Source organism: Physeter macrocephalus, unplaced genomic scaffold (genome assembly GCF_002837175.3).
Source record: "Physeter macrocephalus isolate SW-GA unplaced genomic scaffold, ASM283717v5 random_167, whole genome shotgun sequence".
Taxonomy (NCBI): domain Eukaryota; kingdom Metazoa; phylum Chordata; class Mammalia; order Artiodactyla; family Physeteridae; genus Physeter; species Physeter macrocephalus.
The window spans coordinates 46,102-68,824 of NW_021145456.1; the positions used below are offsets into that span (position 1 = coordinate 46,102).

General features: G+C 57.4%; 4 protein-coding genes and 1 long non-coding RNA gene across 18 annotated transcripts; 4 read left to right on the forward strand and 1 right to left on the reverse strand.

The window, feature by feature from the left end:
- Positions 1–1,261: 1,261 nt before the first annotated feature.
- LOC102991500 (telethonin) lies at positions 1,262–1,986 on the forward strand (the record flags this gene model as incomplete). The annotated part of the gene is made up of 2 exons (XM_028484404.2): positions 1,262–1,419; positions 1,683–1,986. Coding segments are annotated over exons 1-2 (414 nt in total), but the record flags the coding sequence as incomplete, so codon positions are not given.
- A 2-nt stretch (positions 1,987–1,988) lies between these two features.
- On the forward strand, positions 1,989–2,960 carry LOC129391836 (telethonin-like; the record flags this gene model as incomplete). The annotated part of the gene is made up of 1 exon (XM_055082565.1): positions 1,989–2,960. A coding segment is annotated over one exon (513 nt), but the record flags the coding sequence as incomplete, so codon positions are not given.
- An 80-nt stretch (positions 2,961–3,040) lies between these two features.
- Positions 3,041–6,881, forward strand: PNMT (phenylethanolamine N-methyltransferase). Of its 5 annotated transcripts, none has more exons than XM_028484400.2 (3): positions 3,041–3,426; positions 5,504–5,711; positions 5,836–6,881. In XM_028484400.2, the coding sequence occupies exons 1-3, from the start codon at positions 3,318–3,320 to the stop codon at positions 6,275–6,277; spliced, it is 759 nt and encodes a 252-aa protein (XP_028340201.1). In that variant the 5' UTR covers positions 3,041–3,317; the 3' UTR covers positions 6,278–6,881. The 5 variants fall into 5 exon arrangements, with proteins under 5 accessions (XP_028340201.1, XP_028340202.1, XP_007112602.1 ...); XM_028484401.2 differs by having other exon boundaries at positions 5,543–5,711; XM_007112540.3 differs by lacking the exon at positions 3,041–3,426 and adding an exon at positions 4,326–4,963.
- A 92-nt stretch (positions 6,882–6,973) lies between these two features.
- On the reverse strand, positions 6,974–22,099 carry PGAP3 (post-GPI attachment to proteins phospholipase 3). Of its 10 annotated transcripts, none has more exons than XM_055082563.1 (8): positions 20,434–22,084; positions 19,104–19,201; positions 18,161–18,313; positions 10,538–10,600; positions 9,808–9,869; positions 9,328–9,464; positions 8,849–9,053; positions 6,974–8,504 (listed from the first exon to the last, which is right to left on the reverse strand). In XM_055082563.1, exons 1-8 carry the CDS (start codon positions 20,612–20,614, stop codon positions 8,342–8,344), a joined length of 1,062 nt encoding a protein of 353 aa, XP_054938538.1. In that variant the 5' UTR covers positions 20,615–22,084; the 3' UTR covers positions 6,974–8,341. The 10 variants fall into 10 exon arrangements, 9 of the variants coding, with proteins under 9 accessions (XP_054938538.1, XP_054938536.1, XP_007112601.2 ...); XM_055082561.1 differs by having other exon boundaries at positions 6,974–8,677; positions 9,328–9,482; XM_007112539.4 differs by having other exon boundaries at positions 6,974–8,677; positions 20,434–22,082.
- Positions 13,102–20,385, forward strand: LOC114484922 (uncharacterized). Its single transcript, XR_008616582.1, has 3 exons — positions 13,102–15,059; positions 17,968–18,083; positions 19,476–20,385. It is a non-coding gene; the product is annotated as an uncharacterized lncRNA (long non-coding RNA).
- Positions 22,100–22,723: the final 624 nt, after the last annotated feature.

Genomic DNA, 22,723 nt, shown 5'->3' on the forward strand with positions numbered 1-22,723 from the left:
AGCTGACTTGCTTAGAGCCTGGGGTGGGGGTGGGGGGGGGTCTCCTCTTGGTCCTGGCTAGGTGTGCGACCCTGGGCAAATCTACCTCTCTGAGCCTCCATTTCCTACTTTATAAAAGCTTTTGTAAGGTTAAAAGCTATCAGGAATCAGGTGTAGTGCTCAGTAATCAAGAGGGTGCAGTCGTGCCCCAGGTGGGTGCCCACGGGCCTTACCACTAGGTTCTCATCTCAGCTCCTGTCCCTGCCTCTCTTGGTGCCCTTTGCTTTGTCTACTCAGTGACGCCCTCATTTCTCCTCCCCCATGCCGTCCACCCTGTGTGCCAGCTTCCAGCAGCACGCGCCGCTGCTCTCGGTGCTGGGCTGTCCTGGCAGCCCTCCTACTGGCCTGCTCCCTGGGGATGAGAGCCACGTCCTGCCCAGTGGCACCCTGGAGCTGGCAGGACCCAGAACTCTTCTGGTAAGGCCACTGTGAACAGAAAGGGGGCAAAATGAGGCCCAGAGAGGGGTAGAAGTTGACCCATAGTCACATAGCCTATTTATGGCTGCTTTGGGGCTAGAGCCAGATCTGGCTGCCACTCCCTGGAGCCCCTGGATTCCCACCTCACCCCACCTGAGGTGTTGGGGTAGAGCTGGGGCCACCTTGCACATCTGCTCCCCCCACCCTACTGGCCCGACGGGAAAAGAAGACACCTGGCAAAGGTTGGCGTCCAGGATCCCAAGTGTGGAATTAACTTCTGTTGCCCCTGCTGGTGAGGTGGTGGTCGGGGGCCAGGCCTTCAGGGGCGGATGCCCGAGGACATGGCGGCACTGTCCCTTCTTGTTGAGGGGATAGTCCGGGGATGTGCCCTTGAGCCCAGGCAGTGTGGAAGGACACGATGGCCTGGTACGGAGCCCAGAGGGGGCCTTGGTTCCCGCTGTTTCCTGCTCTGTTTACAGACAAGCCTCTGTCCTCCCTGGGTTAGGGAAAGGGGTGGGGCAGAGGGCAAGTGCCAAGGTGGCACGAGGCTGGGCACGTGCCTGGTCCCAGATGGTGTCTGAGGAGTGTCAGACACCTGGAGGTGTCACGCTGAGGACCCCCGCCCCCACGGAAGCATCTTGAGCTCTTCAGAAGCTGACCTCTGACCTGGGGGCAGCCAGAGTCCAGGTACCCCAAGCCCCGCCCTGGGCCCAGAGTCCCCCAGCAGTGAGTCTTGGCCCTGCTTGTAGCATCTGATGCCAGAGGGCCTGAAAATAGCCCCTGGAGGAGGGGGAGGAGGGGTCTATTTAAAGGGCCTGGGAGGAACAGAGCCCAGAGGGAGCGAGCGGTCATCATGGCCACTTCAGAGCTGAGCTGCCAGGTGTCCGAGGAGAACTGTGGGCGCCGAGAGGCCTTCTGGGCCGAGTGGAAGGATCTGACACTGTCCACGCGGCCTGAGGAGGGGTGAGTGCTGGCCAGCTGGGGGCCCCTCCTCCCCTCCCCTGGAGCACCCTTCCTGAGCCTTACGAGGCCAGAGCACAAAGCCCAGGAGACGTTTCGGGGGGTGGGGGCCAGGAGAGTTCCCGCTGGGGGGGAGCAAAGTGGAGTCACCCCTCCAGCACCCCAGGTCCTGGCAGTCCTAGGGAGCCCTGCCACTCAGCGTGTGACTGCCTGGAGGGCGACAGCTCTCTCAGGAGTTCAGTGTCCCCTTCCCCTCTCCTTCCCAGTTGCTCCCTGCACGAGGAGGATGCCGAGCGGTGGGAGACCTACCACCGGCAGGGGCAGCGCCAGGCGCTGGTGCAGCGTTCGCCCTGGCTGGTGATGCGCACGGGCATCCCGGGCCGCGGGCTGCAGGAGTACCAGCTGCCCTACCAGCGGATGCTGCCGCTGCCCATCTTCACCCCTGCCAAGGTGGGCGCCACCAAGGAGGACACCCCCATCCCGCTGCGGGAGCTGCTGGCACTGGAAGCAGCCCTGGGCGGCCAGTGCGTGGACCGCCAGGACGTGGCCGAGATCACCAAGCAGCTGGAGCAAAGTGGAGTCACCCCTCCAGCACCCCAGGTCCTGGCAGTCCTAGGGAGCCCTGCCACTCAGCGTGTGACTGCCTGGAGGGCGACAGCTCTCTCAGGAGTTCAGTGTCCCCTTCCCCTCTCCTTCCCAGTTGCTCCCTGCACGAGGAGGATGCCGAGCGGTGGGAGACCTACCACCGGCAGGGGCAGCGCCAGGCGCTGGTGCAGCGTTCGCCCTGGCTGGTGATGCGCACGGGCATCCCGGGCCGCGGGCTGCAGGAGTACCAGCTGCCCTACCAGCGGATGCTGCCGCTGCCCATCTTCACCCCTGCCAAGGTGGGCGCCACCAAGGAGGACACCCCCATCCCGCTGCGGGAGCTGCTGGCACTGGAAGCAGCCCTGGGCGGCCAGTGCGTGGACCGCCAGGACGTGGCCGAGATCACCAAGCAGCTGCCCCCTGTGGTGCCTGTCAGCAAGCCCGGCGCCCTGGGTCGCACCCTGTCTCGCTCCATGTCCCAGGAAGCACAGAGAGGCTGAGAGGGACGGTGACTTGGGCTCCACAGCGCCGGCCCTGGGCTGGGCCCTTCCTGGCTAGGACCACGGAGGGGAGCTGCTGGCCGTGGAAGCTTTGTAGTTTGCCCAGAGTTGGGGGCTAGGGGAGGTGGGAGCCAGAGGCCAGGGTGCCTGGGTCTCCTGAGTTCCCACAGGGAGGGAGCGAAGACGGTGGGTGCTAAGGGTGGAGAGCTGGGGGCCAGCACAGCCGAGCACCCCCAGGAGGAGAGGCAGAAAATGCTGGTGAGGGTGAGAGGTCCCTGAGAGGAGTGACCCCAGTCCAGATTTCAGCTACAGAGAAGGAGGGAAAAAAGCAGAAGGGGATCTGGAATGCTCAGGGAAGGAGGCCTGGAGAACGCTGGAGGGAGGGGCACGTGAAGAGGGCAGAGGCAGGGTGGAGCCCCCAGCACCCTCTGTTAGCGCTGCAATAAATGCTCAATCACATGCCAGAGTTTCGTCTCTTTCCTGGTGGTTGAGGGGCCCACCCGTTGGTGTCCCCCCCCCCATGCTCACCTCTGGGAACAGGCCCTGCATCTGAGCTAAATATGGCAGAGCTAGTGGGTCACCCCATGCTCCCGGAGCGGGGGAGGGGGGAAGGGTTGCAGGGACAGAGCTATAAACAGGGTGGCTGTCCGTCCAGTCCCCCTGACTCTGCTCTGCGGTCCTGGCCTGTGTCCAGTCCCCTGGCACTGGGCAGTGCCCAGGAGGCCAGTTGGCATCCAGGGTTTGTTTAAATGACCTCATGAAGAATATGGAGGGGGCTGGCACCGGGACTGTCCTTAGCTGCGCCTCAGGGTGTGGATGGGGTCAGTGACCCCAAGGCTGACCTTCTCTCTTGGTTCTGAATCCAGACAGAATCAATCCTTGGCTGGGGCCAGGTGTTCCACCCTCCCTGCCCTGGGAGCCCAAGGTGGGTTCTTGCGGGCAGGGGGTGTGTGTGTGGGCGGGGGGGTCAGGTTCCTGTCTGTGACCCCTGCAGCTGTTGTGGTGACTCACGTCCCAACCTGGCTGCCTGGTTCAACAAGAAGACACTTTCCCTTTGGGACAAGGTGGGGGTAAGGGTGTGGCACAGAGGAGGCCAGGGGCTGGTAGCCTACCCAGGGCCGAGAGGCACTAGACTTAGCCAGAGGAGGGTCCCACTCCAGGAAGACCATGGAGATGGCCCCGCAGAATCCACTTCCCATTTGGGAGGATAGGAAGGGAGACCCTGGCATCTTGACAGCCTGGTACCTGGAGTGCCAAGCAATCTACAGGGCTGGCCTGGCCCTGCTCCCCCAGAGGGGGCTGGAGTGTGGGCTGGGAGATGAGAGGGGTCAGACTCCAGACCAGGCGACACACCTAATCCCTTGGCACCCGAAGGCTCGGATCGCGTCCCCTGGTACCCCTGGCAGCCTGGAGAATGCGCCCCGCGCCCTTCCGTCCTCACCTGGGTCCCTCGCCCTGGACGTGACGGGACCGTCCCGAGCCTTCCGCCCTCGGCGGCCCCCAGATACGCGGCTGGGAGCCTGCAGGGCCCGCAGGGGAGGCCCGGGCTCTTCCGTCCGCTAAGTGCTTTATCCCTGCTCGCCTGCCCTATCGTCGCTGCCATCTGACGGGCGGGGCCGGAGCTCCGCTCTGGGGCCCCGGGGCGACCGTGGCAGAGGCCAGAACGGACTGTCCTTTCTGGAGTCGGGGCCGGGGGCGGGGGGAACGCTGGAGGACAGGGACGAAAGAGAGGCCTAGAGGAGAGGAGGAGAAGGGGAGTTGGGGGTGACCTCACTAAGGAAGGGGTGGGGGGGTGGATGTTGGACAGGGTGTCCCTGGCGCTGGGAGCTGGGAACGGGGGAAAGGGCTAGCTTGGACCCTGGCAAAAAAGAAGGGAAGGGATGCCAGGCAAAAGGGGTGAATGGCTGCCGGAGTTGGAGAAGAGCTACGGAGGAGCTGGGGCTGGCGGCCGCAGGGGTCTAAGGAGTCTGGGGGTACGAAGCTGGGGGGCAGGGCGCGGGAGCTGGCCTGGGACCAGGGCAGGTGAGGCAAAGGGTGGAGGGCAGCCGGGAGCGACCGTGGAGCAGGGGCGGGGACGGACGCTCCCCCCGTGTGTCTGCTGCTCCGACACTAAAGGAGATGGATGGGGTAGGGGAAACGCAGCGCGCGTGGCCCCGGGCGGCTCATCGCTCAGCCGCCGCCCCCGCAGCGGAGAGGTCGGGGCGGGGGGTCCGGCCGCAGATAAAGGCGAGCGGGGGACAAGGGCGGCCGCGGCAGCAGCATGAGCGGGACAGACCTGAGTCACGCTGCGGGCGCGGCCCCCGACTCAGCCCCGGGCCGGGCGGCAGTCGCCTCGGCCTACCAGCGCTTCGAGCCCCGCGCCTACCTCCGCAACAACTACGCGCCCCCTCGGGGGGACCTGGGCAGCCCCGACGGCGTCGGGCCTTGGAAGCTGCGCTGCTTGGCGCAGACCTTCGCCACCGGTGAGCGCGGGGAAACAGGGTAAGAAGTCATCAGGGAGCCAAAGGGGCGCGCACGCGACAGCCAGATGGGGATAGGTCGTTAAGAGGTGAAAACAGAGGAGGAAGAGGAGTAGCACCCCTCACGTGAGAGGGAGACGAGGGGAGAGAGGGTCGGTCGGGAGGGGAGAACACTCAGAATTGAGAAGTGAGGTGGGGAATGCAGAATGAGGGGCAAAGGCGGAGGAGAGAAGCTGCCAGGCACGTGAGATTTCCCCCCACTTAATCCTCACCGGTAGGTGACTAGAGTTTATAGTTGCGGAACCTGAGTCACAGAGAGGTTAAGTTCATTCCCCAAGGTAAAAGCCAGCGCATGTTGGAGCCGGACTCAGACCCTGGTTAGTCTAACTCCAGAGCTAATGCTTTTTCCAGATAGAGACACACTTCTAGGGGGAGAAGGAACAGAGAGAGGGGAAGAAGCCCCAGGTAAGGGAGGCCGTGACCGAGGCTGGGGGCTGCAGGCACAGGCCCGGCACCAGGACCTGCTTCCTCTGCCCCACCCAGGTGAGGTGTCTGGACGCACCCTCATTGACATTGGTTCAGGCCCCACTATCTACCAGCTGCTCAGCGCCTGCGCCCACTTCGAGGACATCACCGTGACAGATTTCTTGGAGGTGAACCGCCAGGAGCTGGGGCTCTGGCTGCGAGACGAGCCTGGGGCCTTCGACTGGAGCGTGTACAGCCAGCATGTCTGTCTCATCGAGGGCAAGGGGTAAGGGCTGGGGGATGCGGGTTGGGCAGGGGGTTTCCCACGGAGTGGCTGGTGGGAGGCAGCAGAGAACTGGGTGTGGGCAGTCCAGAGCCCTGGTCCTGACTCTGCCTTCTGAGTCAAACAGTGAATCCTGCCAAGAGAAGGAGTGCCAGCTGCGAGCCAGGGTGAAGCGGATCCTGCCCATCGACGTGCACCAGCCCCAGCCCCTGGGCGCTGGGAGCCTGGCGCCCCTGCCTGCCGATGCCCTGGTCTCCGCCTTCTGCCTAGAGGCTGTGAGTCCGGACCTTGCCAGCTTCCAGCGGGCCCTGGACCACATCACTACACTGCTGAGGCCTGGGGGGCACCTCCTCCTCATCGGGGCCCTGGAGGAGTCATGGTACCTGGCTGGGGAGGCCAGGCTGGCGGTGGTGCCAGTGCGTGAGGAGGAGGTGAGGGAGGCCCTGGTGCGTAGCGGCTATGAGGTGAGGGATCTGCGCACCTACATCATGCCTTCCCACCTTCGGACAGGCGTAGATGATGTCAAGGGCATCTTCTTCGCCTGGGCCCAGAAGAAGGTGGGGGTGTGAGGCCCCAGTGTACACAGTGCCGGTGGCCCTCACCCACCTAGATTCCCTGTTATCTGAGGTGGCGCCTAATAAAGAAATAAGTCCATGCTGGTTGGTGTAAGTGCAGTCTGTGGCTCTCCTGGGAAGCAACAAGGGCCCAGAGCTCTCTCTTGTGTTGTGGGCGTATGGGAGGCATCAACCCTGGCCTTTTTTCCGGAAGCTTCCATGAAGGTAGGTTTCCGCACATTCATTCTTCCCAAACTAAGGAAAGCCAGGGTCAGAGGAAACTCGTTCAGCATCTGCTGCGTGCCAGGCACCTGCTAGGCCCATTCAAGTCCTCACACTCGGCGGCAGGTCCTGTTACCCTGTTTGCAGGTGTAGCTCAGAAAGGTTAGGAACAAATAAATAATAGTGGAGCTTAGCGGAGCCCAGAAGGGGAGGTGAAGGGGGATAATTAGGAGCACTTGCAGGGGGTGGTGCTACAATCCAGGCACAAAGGCCAAGGGAAGTCAGAGGGGAAGAACAGGCACCAGCTCCCTCTCCCAGCCCCCACCACGAGCGGGACGGGAGCGCCATCCAGATCTGCTGTTGCCCTGAATCTGGTCCCTGCCATCCCCACTCCCATGGGCCTAGTAGGTAGAGACGCCATCTGCCTGTTGCCTCCAGCCAGCTCTGTCTTCTTCCCTCTAGCCCACAAATGAGCCGGAAAAGGGTAAGTGAGTCTGAGAATTGGTTTATTAAGAATGTCCCTTGCCACCCTCCTACCTTAAAATAGTTCTCAGTATCAAAAGAAGTTACAGGTCACCCAAGTCCCTGAGGTTGGAGTCCTAGCTCAGCGCCCTTACCCCCAGGGAGAGGCAAGAGGGCAGAGAAAAAGCGAGAATCCAGACCCCTCGCTCCAGTCAGAGACTGCCTTTGGATGGAAAGTTTCTGCAGCTCCGCATTCTGTCCTTGTGGAGCAGAAATGTGCTATGGCTGCTGGCAACTGGCAGGGGTCACCTTTACCAGGGTGTAGGTACAGCACGGCCCCCGCCTGCCTCTGGCAGGACCAGAAACCAGACCTAGCCAAAGCCTTCTCCCCTCCTCCCTCAGATTGCCCCCTCCCTCCTCTGGGTCAGGCAGTGGCAAAGGGACTTAGCAGGCAGGGCACTGGGGTAGGGGCTGGCCAACCATGTCCAGGCAAGGAGGATCCCCATTTTTCTTCCTCCTCCTGCCTCCCAAGGGGCTGATTCTGGGGGAGATCTTGGGTTGTGCAGAAGCCCAGTGAGGTTCGTAAAGAGGGGGGCAAAAGAAAGGAACACATATACACACATGCAGCCTGGACACCCTTACCCCTGCCAGATCTTGGGGACACCCTGGCTTTCTGCCTGGCCTGAGGCTGTGTATAGGGTTGGTGCTCAGTAAATGGCTGTCGACATGATTTGATTCTCACTCCCCTGCACTTCCACGCGGTCTCTGCACACTCCCCTCACCCACACGAACCCGCCTGCCCCCCAACGCCACACTTCAAAACCACTCACATACACCCCCACTTTCCACACTGCACAAGGCCAATGCTCACACACACTGCCCCACCCAGCATCCCACACACCCCAGGCCCGTGTCCACCATCCCGTCACCTACACACTTGGTCTCCCTTACACACTCACGTGCGGGCTCCCAACCAGAACAGCAGCACAGGGGCCAGAGGGATTCCTGTCCTGGGTTCTCTGGGGTCCTGGCCCCGAACAGGGAGTGTGGTGAGGCCTCCTGGGGGTCTGACTGGGGCAACAGTCTGGGTGAGACTGCTCCCCAATCCCAACAGCTTGGTCCCTCTAGATCCCATGGGGAGAATGGGACCGGCCTTGAAACTTGGGCAGCCGAAGAGCAAGCATCTAGTGCCACCTAGTGGTGCCCCGGAGGAGGGCACGGGGGTAACAGAAGGGGACCCCACTATATCCCCAAAGGCCGGTGGTACCTGGTCTCCCAGCTAGACAGCGGGCTCTGGGAGCCACCCAGGCAGTGAGGGGATGGGGGGAGGAGGCTGATGGGGAGGGAGAGGCAGCCCTCCTCTCGGTGGAGCTGAGAACACAGTTCCAGCCCAGTTCAGCTCCAGGGACCAGAGGGGTTGCCCATTTTCCAGCCCCAGATGTTATGAGGCCAGGTCTGAACCGACGCCAAGACCTGTGAGGGCCATGTGGGGGTGAGCAAGGGGGTGGGCGGGTTACATGATTCTGGTCCCACACCCTCCATGTCCAAGTTCAAGATGCTAAAAGGAAAAAAAGGCATCTCAAGGATTGGGGAGGGAGGCGGGGGAAGAAGGGGAGCCAGCAGGGAGGGACAGAGTCCCCAAGAGGGCAGACCCGCTTCCAGGGCCTTCAGTCCAGTTTGAACTTGGCCTCTGACTCCTTCAGCAGGTAGAGGCTGTCATCTTCCAGAAAGCTGTGGGCGGAGGGAGGAGCCCACTGAGGCACAGCTCTGAGAGCGTCCCCTGGGGGCAGGGTGGGGTGTTGCAGGCAAGCGGGCAGTGGGTGACCAGTGCACAGAGGCCTCTAAGAAGCAGGCAATGACGGGCACGGAGGAGGTAAGCACCAGGCAGGGAGGAGGACCCACCTGAAGAAGAGGACGTGAACAGGGATGGTGCTGACGTGCCAGATGGCGTGGGCATCCAGGACCCAGAAGAGAGGCGGGAAGTCTAGCAGCTCGAGCAGGGACAGCCCCTGCAGCAGCAGGACCACCACGATGCACTTGCGCACGTGGGGCAGCCGCTGCCGATTCCGCAGGCACCAGGTCAGCCACCACGCCGCGTTCACCAGGCCTGGGTGCGGGTGGGGGCGGGGAGAGGCTCATTCCCGGACCTCCTTCTCTCCTCCCAAGGTCTCTCCTCGCCCCCATGCTCTGTGACCCCAGGGTCCCCCTCAGGGGCTCCTCCCAACCTCCCCTCTCTCCCACCCCCAATTCTTTTCCCTTCCCTCCCCCTAAGGGTCTCTCTAGAAGCTCCTTCTCTGGGAACAGCACCAATGCCCACCTCCACCCCAAGCCAGCAGCTCTTCAGATGGTCCAGCCCCCCCAGAGACCCTGTCCCACCTCACCGATAGCCACGTTGGCCGCCAGGTTGTAGCCATAGTCGAAGCGGACGAGGCTCAGGTAGGAGACGTGCGCCGTCAGCATTAGCAGCAGGAGGGCCCGGAAGGCACTGGCCACGGCCGGGCGCTGCAGCCCCACGGTCCTGCCCCGCCACCCAGAGCTGCTCAGATGTAGGGTGACCCGTCCCCGCAGCAGCGTTCCCTGAAGCGTCCCCTCACGCCAGCAGCAGAGTGGGGGAGCCGCTGCCCCCTCCCCCATCAAAACAGACTAGCAGGGCAGGCCTCCAATTCCTGGGGGCCTTTGCCAACCTCCTTGGAAAGAGCCAGGGCCCCTGGTCCCACCACAGACTCCCTATCCAGAGCTGTCTGGAGCGTATGCATGAGCGAGATGAAAGCCCTGGGACGGCAGCCCCAGCGGAGAGACTGGTGACCCCTTTCTGCCCCCCGGGCCTGATTTTGCTCTCACAGCAGCCAAGGCGGGCTCACCTGACACAGCACAGGTAGACTGAGTGTAGGATGACGGTGGAGGCACAGAAGTAGTCCATTTTCTGAGGACAAGGAGAGCTGGATGAGGGACCAGTGTGTGAGCAACAGGCGGTAGACAAGGCTTCGTGGAGGGCAGGCTCCAGAGACGACCCACTAGGGATGGGGGCAGGGAGGGGTGGCAGAGGCCCAGCCAGAGTCTAACGTGGGAGTCCTAGGCCTATGGCTGGTGGGGACGTGTCTCGTGCTCCTTTTGTCTATCGCTGTTTCATGCCTGAATTCAACAGACTGACCCTTGTATTCACATTATACAATTAAAAAAAAAAAGTGTGCTCAGCAGCGAGGCTTTAGAGGTATTGGTAGAGGGTGCCCGCCAAGACTCCAGAACCTAAGAGCGTGCACAGAATTCAGAGTGTGGTCTGGAGTTCAGCAGCCGTGGGCTCAAGTCTGGACCGCACCCCTTCACTGGCTGCATGATGCTGGGCGAGTGATTTCACCCCGTCCAAGGCTCAGCTGACGCATCGGTTAAGAAGAGCCAATAATCACACCTGCCTCACAAGGGTCAAGTGAGGCTCAGGTGCACTAATAGGTTTAAAACGCCCAGCACAGAGCAAGTGCTCCGTCAACCGAAGTCAGCACAGAACTAAGAGAGAAGTAAGAGCCAGCTCTGGCCGCGGCTCCTGGCTCCGCGGGGCACTGTCTCCAGCAGAAACGGGAGTGGGAGGGCACTCACCTCTGTGAGGTCGGTGTCCCTGGTGTGGAAGACTGTGGACCAGAACCAAGCATTGAGGGAGACCTGAGGAGGGAAGTGGCTGGCGAGTGTGGTGCCCCAGAGTGGAGGAGACCCCCCCGAGGGCTCACATCCATCTCACTTTGGGGAAAGGGATCTATAGAGCTGAGACACATGCTTCCCCTGGGCCCTGGAGCCCATGGACTGGACAAACCCGTGTCCCTCCACCCCCACCCAGCCCGGGGCCCTCAGGCTCAGCTTCCCACCACCCTGAACCCCCAAGGCCACGGGGGCTGCAGCCTCCACAGGTTCCGGCCTGGCCTGGGAACCAGTTCCAGCAGAGTCAAGTTCCCTGGTTACTCAGTGGCTCAGACGACAGCCCCCGGGGAACCTCACCTCCTCCCCCAACTGGCAGGTGATGATGACAGCCCCACCCGGGCCAGGTGAGCCAGTGACCTCAGCCTCTGGGGGCGGGAATGAAGTGGGTGGGGGGGGGAGGGGCTCGAGCCAGCTTGGGGCGTGTCCAGAGCAAGCAAGCAAGGGAGGGAGACCAAGTAGATCCCACTGGGGCCAAGTCTCTGAGGAGGAGCCTGGCCAACGGAGCCCAGCCTCCTCCCGGCTGGGCCGGCCCAACCCGCCAGGCCAGTGGCTGCTGCTCCGAGTTCTGGGAGGGGCAGAGGAGCAGGGCTGGAGGGGCATCGGTGGGCAAGGGCCCAAGGGGACGCTGGAGGCCTTTCTCCTGGGAATTAACTGCAAGGAGAGAGCGCAGATCATCTTGCAAACGAGGCTACCTCTTGTGGGAGTTGGTGCTGGCATTTTTTTTCAGGGACTGCTGTGTCCACAGCAGAAGCCCAACATACTGAAAGAAGGGTGGGCTGGGGTGGAGATACACACACTGGAGGGCTGGGAAACCAGTCAAAGGGAGAAACAGCCAAAGTCTGGCCTGGAATGCCCTGGAGGTGGGGATGGATGCACTAGGGTGGTACAGGCCTGCCAGAGATGGATAAAGGCCCGGAGCTGCTCGGTGGGGTCCAGTATACCAGGAAAACTGGCCAGGCAGGGGACAGAGGGAGCAGGGTAAAAAGCCACTCTCCATCCAGTATGCAGCAGGAAGGTCAGAGGGTAGGATGAGCTCCCTAATGCAGGCTCGAGGGGGCTGATGAGGAAATGGGAAGAGCAATGGGGGGGAGGCCTGGGCTCTTCTGCAAAGCTGGAAGTCTCTGGAGGCTCAGGGAGTCCAGTGTAAGCCTGTCTGGCCTGGGTCCAGGGCTGACTCTTGCTGCTTATGCTTCTCATGACCTGGGCACAGGCTTTGTCCTTCTGGGCCCGAGCTTCCCCCTGGGACAAATCAGGGGCTGGTCAAAGTGATCCTTTGTCCCCTTTCCAGCCCTGATGTCAGGTGATCAGTCCAGGTCAGGCTGCTTCCTCCTTTGAGGACAGCCATCCTGTCCCATCCCTGGTGCTACCCCTTCCCCAGAGACAGCAATGGAAGGCATGGTTGCGGAGGCTGGAAAACGGGACAGGACAGAGTCATTTCTCAGACTCTGCTTCTGCAGAGTCAGAAGACTCGGACTCAGGGTCAGCGTGGGGAGAGAAGCAGGCCCGGGGCTGGAGACGGGGCCCAGGCGATCACATGGGCCAGGTCTCCTGGGCAGGCGAGGAACAGGGACATCCTTGGGGAAGAGTGGCCCTGGAGCCAACGTGAGGGGGAGGTGGTGGGGAAGGCAGCAGGGAATGGCAGCCAGCCAGGCCTCCTTGTCACCCATGGCAGGGAGGGGGAGGTTGACAGGAGGATGCACAGGGCTAGGGCTTAGCTCTACGGGATGGGGGTGGGGGCGGCTTGGTCCCCCGTCCAACCGCCTCCCCAGGGGGCCTTCCACTTACAGAGAGCCACCTGAAGCCTGGACTCTGCACCCCTGAAAAGTCCCCTCTCCCCTTGGGAGTGTCCCATTATGGGGGGCTCCTCTTCTGACCCTCTCCACAGATTTGGGAGATAGTGTCATTAAGAATACAGGCCCTAGGGCCAGACTGCCAGGGTTCAAATCCTGCCTCTGCATTTCCTGTGTGTCCTTGGGCAAGTTATTTAGCCTTGCTGTGCCTCAGTTTTCTCATCTGTAAAATGGGAATAATCATAGTATTGATAAGGATTTAATGAGCAATACAACTACAGTGTACAGCACAGTGCCCAGGAACAGGGTTAAACATTAGGAGTTACTTCTCCCCACCTTGTTGACCAGTGTGGGATCCTCACACCACTTCACAAGACTTGAGGCCAAAGAGCCCAAGTCTGCCTCCCATTCTCCCTGCCGGCCAGGGAGGTCTAGGCCGAGAAGGGGTGGTCTCCCCACAACTGCCTAGGCTCATCCCATAGTTCCAGGCTGGGGGCAGGATGTCTGGAGCCTCCATAAGGAGATGGACTCTGGGTTCAAGTTCTGCCTCGGCCCCTAAACAGCTGTGTGATCTTGAGCAAATAACAGCTTTTCCGAGCCTCAGCTGCCTCACCTACAAAACGGGGTTAATAATAGCATCCACTGCGTAAGAGGGCTGTGAGGACGATGTCTGCAAAATACGGGGCACAAAGAAGCCATTCAGTAAGTGGTGGCTGTTACTGCAGCCTGGCACACGCTCGATGACCCAGAAATGTCAGTTTCCTTCATCATGTCCAGGGACTGACCCCCTACCACTTCCCTTCACCTGACACCCCCCACCCCCCCATCAAAGGTCACAATGTTCCAGGGCAAACCACGGGGCCCCAGGGTCTCTTGATCCCAGAACGCAGCCGCCTCAGCTGTAGGAAGAGGCGCCTCCTCCCTGCTCCTGAGCCACTACCCCACCAGGATGCACCGAAGAGATGGTACTTCTCTTCACTCGAGTTTGTCATCAAGACTCAAGCGAAGGGACAGAGGGCCGTGGAAGGAAGGGACAGCCCAAGTGTACGGCTGCTCCCAGACTCCTCGGCCAAGCCTGAGTAGAATGGGGGGCCGGGGGGATAACTGGTCAATCAGACAGGCCAGGAGGGCGATGGACGCCAAGAACTTTGCGTAAACACTGAGGAAAGGGGGAGGCGGGGCAGGTTGCCAACGAGGGTGGAACTGGTGGGGGACAAGGAAGGCTGGGCTGAGGGAGAGGAGGAGGCTGTTTCAGTCTGTTGGAAAATAGGAAAATTGAGACAAAAATATCACAGCCGTGAAACTGGTTGGATGCCAAGTGAGCCAGATCTGTCAGGAATTCGACCCCAGTACTAAGCCCCAGTGCTCGGGGCTGTCATTGACACCACCGAGGTGGGGACAAGTGGGTCTTTAAATAGCTCGGTGTCTCAGAAGTGGGGGAGGCAGAATGTTAAATATGACGCCTGCTGCCGTCCTGGGCCCCCCCAGAGGCCTCAGGCAGGGCAAGCTGGCCCCAGTTCACTCCTGAGAAAGAAGTGGGCAAGAAGTGGATGGAGACTAGAGAAGGGGGGCTTTTTCCACCATCAAAAAGGATCCCTTGATTTCTTGCCATTGCCTGTTCCACTGGCTCTTGTCTGACCGTAGGGAAGTCCTTCCTGAAGTCTAGCCACCGTTCTGTTGTAGCCTTAACCTGTCTCTTCTCACAGTTTCCTCAGCAGAGGTAGGGTACGGTTAGTCCCCACCTCCCTGAATCATCCTGCAGAGACAGTCTGGGATTTCCTGGCACCCTCAGCCTCGCCTCTACCCCTGAGGACCTTTCCTTGTTGGATGAAGGGGCAGAGCACTGGTCTGGCCTGGCAGCTTTGGCAGAGAGCAGGGGCCCCTGATTCCACGAAGTCAAAGGTCTGTGGAGGGCAGAGTTTTGGAGGGCTCTTCCAAAGCCTGGCTGCTGCCCAGCCTAAGTCCAGGTCTAAATGTCAAGGCAGGGGTTGACTTCTTGTGCCAAAGCTTCATGAGCTCTGCTAATTCCCGGAGAAAAGACTGAGACCCACTCCCCTCCCCAAGACCTAAGCTGGAGCAGGTGGGGGGGCCTTCCCACCCCACCCCACCCGAAATCAGGAGCCCCACTTGTTCCAGAAAACCCAGCCCAGGACCAAGTCCACTGCCACACCCTCCACAGAGCTTGGGATCCTTCGCGCTTGCAAACGTACACAGGACTAAAGATCAAGTGTAAAATCCAAACTGGATCATCAAAGGGAGTGTGGGCACTGAGACTCTGTCCCTCAAGGGCCTATTGGTGGCGTGAAGGGGGTCCCATGTCCCAGGACACCACATCCCGTAGGGTGCCCTGTGACACAGGCCCCAGGTATCTGTCCTCTCTCAACCTAACATCTCCTGATCTGTCCCTAAGGGTCCTTGGGTCACGCTGGACTGCAGGGTACACCTGGGAGGTGTGATCCTCACCAAGAAGGAAGCTGAGTGGCAGATGCCAGTGAGATGAAAGACCCAAGAAACAGGGAGATCAAGGCAAGAGCTGTGAAGTGACCACTGGCCTCTGGCACGTGTCGTGGCGATAAAGGCTGGCACCCTCAGACCAGCACGTCTACCCCAGGAGGCACTGAGCTTAGTTCAGAGAGGTGAGGCAGGGCTGTGCTGTGCTGGCAGGGGCGAGGGGGCGGTAAAGCGGTGGGCCAGGCGGCAGTGTCCCTGGAAGAACCCCAAGGGAAAGGGGACGGGTGTACTGTCCTCACTTTCCCCACCCTTCCTGCCTTCTTGGCCAGGACCAAATTCCCTTCTCTGTGTGAGGCCTAAAACAGGAAGTCGTGGCTCTATCCCACCCATGCCTGTGACAGGCTGGGCTGATGCCAGGCCCTTGCCTACACAAGAGTCCTCGCCCCTCAGCCTGGCACCTGGGGCCCTCTCTGCTTCATCTTACCCCCCTTCGACTCCCCTTCACCCAGCCACACTGTGGTCAGGCTGACCTTCCCAAGGTTGCCTGTCCAGGCCCCACGCTAACCAGCTTCTGCACCTTTGCTCCTGCTGTGCCCCCAGCCTGGAATGCTGGAATCTAACCTCCTCTCCCGCCATGTGCACACAAGCCTGACCAGGCCTACGAATCCCGGATGAAGGCTCTCCTCCTCTCTGGGCCTCCCCGAAAGACTTCTCCCCCAGACGATATGATCTCCCCACCTCACAGCTCCCAAAGCTCTCTCCCTGAGCCCTCCTCACCTCTGCCTCCAGCCTGCCGCCCAGATCGGCAGGACCTGGACCTCCCACTTGGCTTAGCTCCTTGGGGCAGGGGCTTCAGCTACCACAAGCGCTAACCCCTTTCTCCACCCACGGCAGATGCTCCATAAGCATCTCGCACAGCACGTGGAGAGAGCCCAGAGAGGGGCTAGGTGCTCAGGCCCTGGAGCCAGACAGCCCTGGGTGCCAGCCTGTCTCCACTATTCACTACCTTGTTAGCTGTTAACTTGGGGCAGGTTTTCCCCGCTCTGAGCCTTCCACAAAGCTCACAGTGGTATTACAAGGATCAAGTGAGAAAATGTATGTACAGAACTGAGGACCAGGCCTGTCACGTAATCTGTGTTCCATAACTGATAAAAATTATGACTATCTAATGAATGGAAAGTGTTAGGGGGAGCAACATTACCCAGAGGCTCAACAGCCTCCTTGCTGCCCTCCTTCCAGTCCCCATCTCTCAAGTCTGAGGTTTGGCCTGGCCTTCCGGCACCCCAACACTATCAGTTTCCCCAAGGTCCTCAGAGATCTCAGGGTCGCCAGATCTAGGGGCGGCCTTCAGTCTCATTTTATTTGACTGAAGCAGAATTCAGGAGAATGGCCTACTCTCTCCTTCCTGTCCTTGTCCCAGGGCTCCCCCAACCACACGATGGCCTCATTTTCCACCTACCCCTCTGGCCACTCCTTCTGTCTCTGTTGCTGGCTCATCCTCCTCTATTCAGCCATCAAGTTTTGGGGTTCCTCGAGGCTCCATCCTAGACCCCTTCTCTTCTCACCAAGTTCTCCCCTGGTGATTGCATCCACAGTTTCTATCACTGTCTCCTAAGCAGAAGCACAGGGGTCATCCTTGATTCCTCTCTTCCCATCTTAGGTTATCCATACAGCCAAGATGGTAAGAGTGTAGACTCTGGAGCCAGATGCCTAGATTCAAACCCTGGCTCCGGGGCAGATTACTTAACCTTTCCAGTCCTTGGTTTCCTCATCTGTAAACTGGGGACAATAATACTACCTACCTCATAAGCTTGTTATGGTATTAACAAGGTTAATATTTATAAAATGCTTAGAATGGTGCCTGGCACACAGTAACAGCTATGTAGTTGTTCGTAAAATAAATACATTTAAACATGTTAATGTCACCTCCAAAACACAGCTCAAACATACTTCTCTTTAACACCTTCCTTCCCAAGACCCAGGCCACCTCTCTAGTCTCGCTACTGTGCCCTATGCTAAAATTACCAACTAGGCCCCGCATCCACTCCTGCCCGCTCCAACCTGGTCGCTACGCAGTAGCCAGAATAGCAAATCTAGTCACGAAGCCCCTTCTCTCCAACCCTCACTGCTTCATGAGGCTTTGACAGTCGAGATCTAAAGTGTTACTGTGCCTTCCAGGCTCTCCATCCCCATCCATCTCCAGGCTCCACCTGCTGCCCACCTGCCCGCCCACCTCACACCCCCTCCCAGCTTTCTGCCTGGCCGGCCTCCTGGCCTTTCAGGTCCTCACAGAACCTGCGCTCTGTCCTGCCAGTGCGCATTCACTCATCAATCTGATTTGACCTCACACACCCCCTCCTCAGGGAAGGCTTCCCTAGATCGCCCTGTACTGGTCTAGACCCCGTCACACACCCCGACAGCACACATCTGTCCTCCACTGCACTTGTTCATAGCTGTCCTTTTATATTCAATTGTGTGCTTATGTGATTAGTACCAGAGAGCAGGGACCCGTCTGTTTTTATATACTTGTGGATCTCCTGCACCCAACAAAGTGCCTGGCACATAGCAGGTGCTCAATGTATGAACAAGTGGCTGCTTTGATGGCAGGAAGATGAGTGAGTGTGGGCTGTTTTCCTAAGGCTTACAGTGGTAGCTCTGGTCTAGAGACATCCACTACCACCTCCTACTCTCACACCCTCCCCAAGGTTGCTGTGGTTCCTATCTGTACCACAGTCCCTGCTTCTCACACAACTCCAGGCTCTGGATGCCGGCTCTTCTGACCAGCCATTCTGTGAAGCGCAGAGCCCTGTCTGGGTACTCAGAGGGAACATATTTCAGCTTCTCCAGGGATGGCCTAAGACCAGACTGAACTCTAGATGGAGTGCTGTGGCTGCTACTGCCTCCAGGCCTTAGCTGGGGTTGACAGTGCTCTGAACCTTCCAGAGGGGTCCCTGGAAAGACCTGTGGTCCCCGCATGCTCCCTACCACCCATTTCCCTTCTGTGTTTGTAAACTGCCCTGCTGGGTGTTTTAGCAGCTTCCTGCTTCAGGACAAGAAAAATGTTTCTTTCCTCTCTCCCTCTCTCTCAAACAGCTTGACCTAGGACTTTGCTAGAAAGGGAACGCCTGACTCAGCACCTTCCCTGCTCTCCCCAGGCTCGACCATCCCATAGCTGCAACTTTAACCCTGGAAAACAGAGGGGAAGCTAGGTGGGTGATAATGGGGATCTAAGAGTTCCTCGTTCCTGGGTGAGGGTGTCGAGCAGGAATCCTGCCAGGTTACCTACCCAAGCGAAGGCCACGCAGGTGGGGTACATAGGGGATGAGGCTGGCACGGAGATGCGGTAACGACACAGCATCACCAGGCTGGCCAGGCCATTGAGGAAAGAGGCCACGGCAGAAGCTGGTTCTTGGAAGCACAGGAACCGGAAGAAGGGCCACTGCAAAAGGAGCACACGGAGGGGGCCTGAGGAGCAAGAGACGCCCAGTGGGTCCAACCTCCCTCTGCTTGACCTGCTGCATCACCAGGCCCCCAGCCGCCCCCTGAGCTCTGGACCTTGGCCAAAGCCTCAGGGGCAGTCCCTCTTCAGATCAACACGCTCCCCTGCAGAGGGACTCCCTCTATCCTGGCCAGCACTCAACAGCACTGGGAAGACAAGGCAGGGCAGTGTGGATGGCTCAGTATGGCCTGGTGGAAATAGCATGGCCCTGCCATCTAGAAGACACAGGTCCTAATCCCTCCTCTACCACTAACCACAGCCCTCTGAGCCTCAGCTGACCCTGTGACAAACTGGGGAGAATAATTCTTGCCAACCTCCACACTCTAGAACCAGATCATATTGGATCAAAAGGCATCAGCAAGCTGTGTCTCGCTGGGCAATCTGAGGGGGTATTATTATGTTAATCCAGACTCCTACTGAAGAAGCAACAGAAAGTGTGCCAGGAGGATGCTCAGGGAATTTGTCTTTGTAGCAAGGTGGGCATCTCAACCACCTTAGGCAGCCCGGGGCCACTCCCTGAGGAGACTCCAAAGCCTCCCAGATCCTGTTACCTCACATCCAGAGGCAGGACACACTGTTCCCATCTGATGATAACCAGCATATTTTGAGAAAAACAGGTACCTTCCCCAAACACACACTCATCACCCCACACCCTGGCCTGCTTGGACAGTGTGGTCCAACTAGAGGCATCTTACTCCCATCATCTACCTACCCTGACCCTCCAACTCACCTTGCCATGGAACTGAGGCACTTTGTGACCTTCCTGGAGGTAGAGGCCAACGGTGACCCACATACACTCATACTTACAGTCATCCTGACAGGTCCAGCCTGAAACAGATAAATATGGCCTGGTGAACTCCCCAGCATGGGGAGGCACAGAGAGAGCTCGAATGGGGCCTAAACTCAAACACAGGCCAACAGGTCCTGCAGGCTGGAGAGAACCAGAAGAAATCGGAAAATTCTAGCTTCCTGCTTGGATGGATGAGAGATGGTGTAAAATATACATAAGGGAAAGGCATGTGTGTGCGTGTGTGTGTGTTTTAGGGGGTAGGAGAGTACAGTGAGCAAGCAGAGATGTTTCTTCTCTTTTCCTTTCACCCAGGATGGAGACTTTGGCATCTGATGGACCCATCTGTGGATACCTGGGTTTATGTTTGCCTTTCCTGAACACAGGATTTTCTCTCACTCACCAGGGAGAAACCATTGCCGTTTTACACCCCATCTATGAAAATGAAGCCTAGATTCTTCAGTCTGACTTTTAAGGCCCCATATTGCCTTTCTAACTTTATTTCCCACTACTCCTTTTCATGCACCTTGCTCCCTGAGTAAACCAAGCTGCTGGATGTGTCCATATCTGTCCAGGGCCTCCACTCTCTGTTCTTTCTGTCTGGTATGCAAAGGGATAGTAAAGAGAAGAAACGTGTAGTCGAACAGGCCAGAACTAAAAACTCCACTTTACCACTTACTGGCTGTGTGATTTTGGGCAGGACACTTAACCTCTCTGAGTCTCCCCATCTGTAAAAATCAGGTTAAGAGAATTGACCTCAAAGGGTTGTTGTCAAAAATAACTATTTTGACACCTGCCGCAAAGTAAGTGCCCACTATGGCCACAGGCCTAAATTTAATGCATCCATCCAGAAGCCCTTCCTCTCGAGAATGTTCCAAGATAATCACTGCCCCCACCTCCTCAAAACCAGAAACGATTCCTTCCTCCCTATTACTTAATCTAAGAGTCCTTTGGGGCTCAAATCATCCTCTCCCTTGCACTTGAGAAGGCTAAAGTCCCCTTGGGGACTGTGAGCCCCGAAGTCAGGACCCTGGTCTGACTTCAGTGTCCTTCCAGGTCTTTGTACCCAGGAGGTAGTAAATGCCCATTTGACTGACTAAAAAGTAAATGAAGCTCCTGGTTGACAGACTATCTAATCACTCTGGGGCTCCACTCACTCACACTCACAATGGACCCGGGGGAGGAACTAAGGTACAGATTGCAGAGTGGTCTTCGGGGGCGAAAGGGGCAGGGCAAGTCCAATGGGCGGGGCCTACTGAGGGGTGGGGCTTACCTGCTAGAGTCATGTAGATTGGCTGGCGGGAGCGGAAGTGCTTCAGTGCTCCCCCCGAACAGTTCCGCTCCTCGCACCGCAGCACGCAGTCGCGGTACACCGGCTCGCGATCACCCTGGGAGCCGCTTGCTAGTGCGGCTGCCCCAACCAGCAGCACCAGCCGCACCATTCGCCCAGCCATCCCTTCACCCTGGCCCTCCGCCGGCGGAGGAGCTTAGGAGTCTTCACTTCCGGAGTAACCGGAAGTGCCTTGTGTTCTTTCATCTACTCTCCGCTGAAGTCCACCCCACTTTAAATAAACGTTCCCGGATTTTTTTGGGCGCTTGCCCCGCCCCTCGCCTTAATGTTATCTGCATATAACAGACGTCAGGGTTAGGGGAGGGGAGACACCAGGTGGGTTAAGAAGCAAAATAAAGTGGTATTTTATCAACATCCGTCTTCTTTCTTTTCCAGGGCCTCTTTATTTGAGGTAGGGCTAGTTTTCTGTAGGGCTAATTTTCTGTCCCCAGCCCTGTCGGGTTTCCACTCCCTAATGTACCCGGAACTGTCCATTTATCTCCATCTCCACTGGCACCGCCATCCTAGTTAAAGACATCATCATCTGTCGCTGAGGCAGCCGCATTAGCCTCTTAACACATCCCCCTACTTCTACTTATACCCCTCCAGCCCATGCTCTATTTCCAAAAATTCAAATTTGACCATGTCATCCTCCTTCATAAAATTCTTTACTGGCTCCCACTTGCCTCAAGATAAAATCATAACTCCACAAGCCCTTCACGATCTGGCCCCTGCCTACTGGTGTCCCTCACTCGTCTGCCCCAGACTCCCTTCAAGGGGTCATGTCTCTCAAGCCCCGTGGCTCCACCTCGTCTGTATCACTCTTGCTATCACTCCTAATGATTCTTTTAGTCTCAAACACTACTTCTGCGGGTGATAACACCTGGAGGGTGCTATAACATACAGTGGCCTCTTTGTCTTGTTTACCACTCTACTACCAGCACTAGTACAGAATTTGCCTCAGGGTAGGCGCTCGCTAAGAACGCGTTGTTTTTTTGTTTGTTTTTGTGTTTGTGTTTGTTTTTTAAAGTAAATGAACAACGTAATTCATCGTAAGAATTTGGGTGCCAAACCAGGGCTGTCAAATCACCAGTGTGATTCAGACCACGCTGAGATAGGAGAGGTGTCCTATTTCAAGAAAAATTAACAGGAGGATCTTTGGGAATAGGAGAACACTTGCTTTAGTATCATCCCTCCTCCCCACACTACCACCAGCACAAACACACACACCCGTCTCATTGGAGCATTGACGCCTTGTAGCTAGATGCATAATTAGTGTGTGTGTAGATTAATGACTGCCTTTCCTCCTCTCCACTCTCTTCACCCCTGGTCAGTTTTTACCTTTGGAGGTGGAATGAGCTGGAAGTAAAATTGGATTCTATTCATTCACTCGTTTGGCAAACATTTCCTGAGCACTTAGCCCTAGCACCAAGGTGGCAAGGCACAACTCCAGGAGGCACCATTCATATTGTATGTTCTGTGAATGGCGCTCAGGGGTGCTTCATTCACATTATATTTTCTGTGAATGGTGTCTCTTCCAGTTAAATATAACATGAATAGTGTCCCCTGGGGTTGGGCACCCAGCTGATACTGATTGGGAAGCTGAAATGAACAAAACAACCACTCAGCCCTCCAGGAGCTGATGGAAAACAATAGAGTGCTAATACTACTTTGCATCTGATGGATCTTTCATTTTTTTTTAATCTTAAAAATTTATTTTTTAGTTTTTAATTGAAGTATAGTTTATTTACAGTTTTGTGTAATAGATCAGTTCTTTTATAATACATTATTTTATTTTGTCCTTACTATAATGCTTGGATGAACCTTTTTATGAGGATCCCCATTTAAAGATGAGGAAATTTAGGATTAAAGAGGATGAAATACGGACAAAGCAGGAATTCTCCCTTTGAGAGAACACCAAGGTAGAAGTAGAGCTCTTTTAAAACTTTTAAGGTTCCAATTTTGGAAGCCTCATCCTATATTATATCAAACATACTAAAATGTGGCAACACCCACATTAAAGAAATTTATAAGTAACTATATATAGTTGAATTGAGTTGCTGTAAATAGTTGACATATTGTTACATTTTGTACGTATTTAATAAATATTAAATTTTTTGTAGTTTTCTTATCGTATTTTGGAGCTAACATTGAAAATTTGTTCACGTCTCAAACATTTCATAGGTCCTTGAAAACTCGTGGCTACCTGATGGAGAAAACAATCCTATGTTAA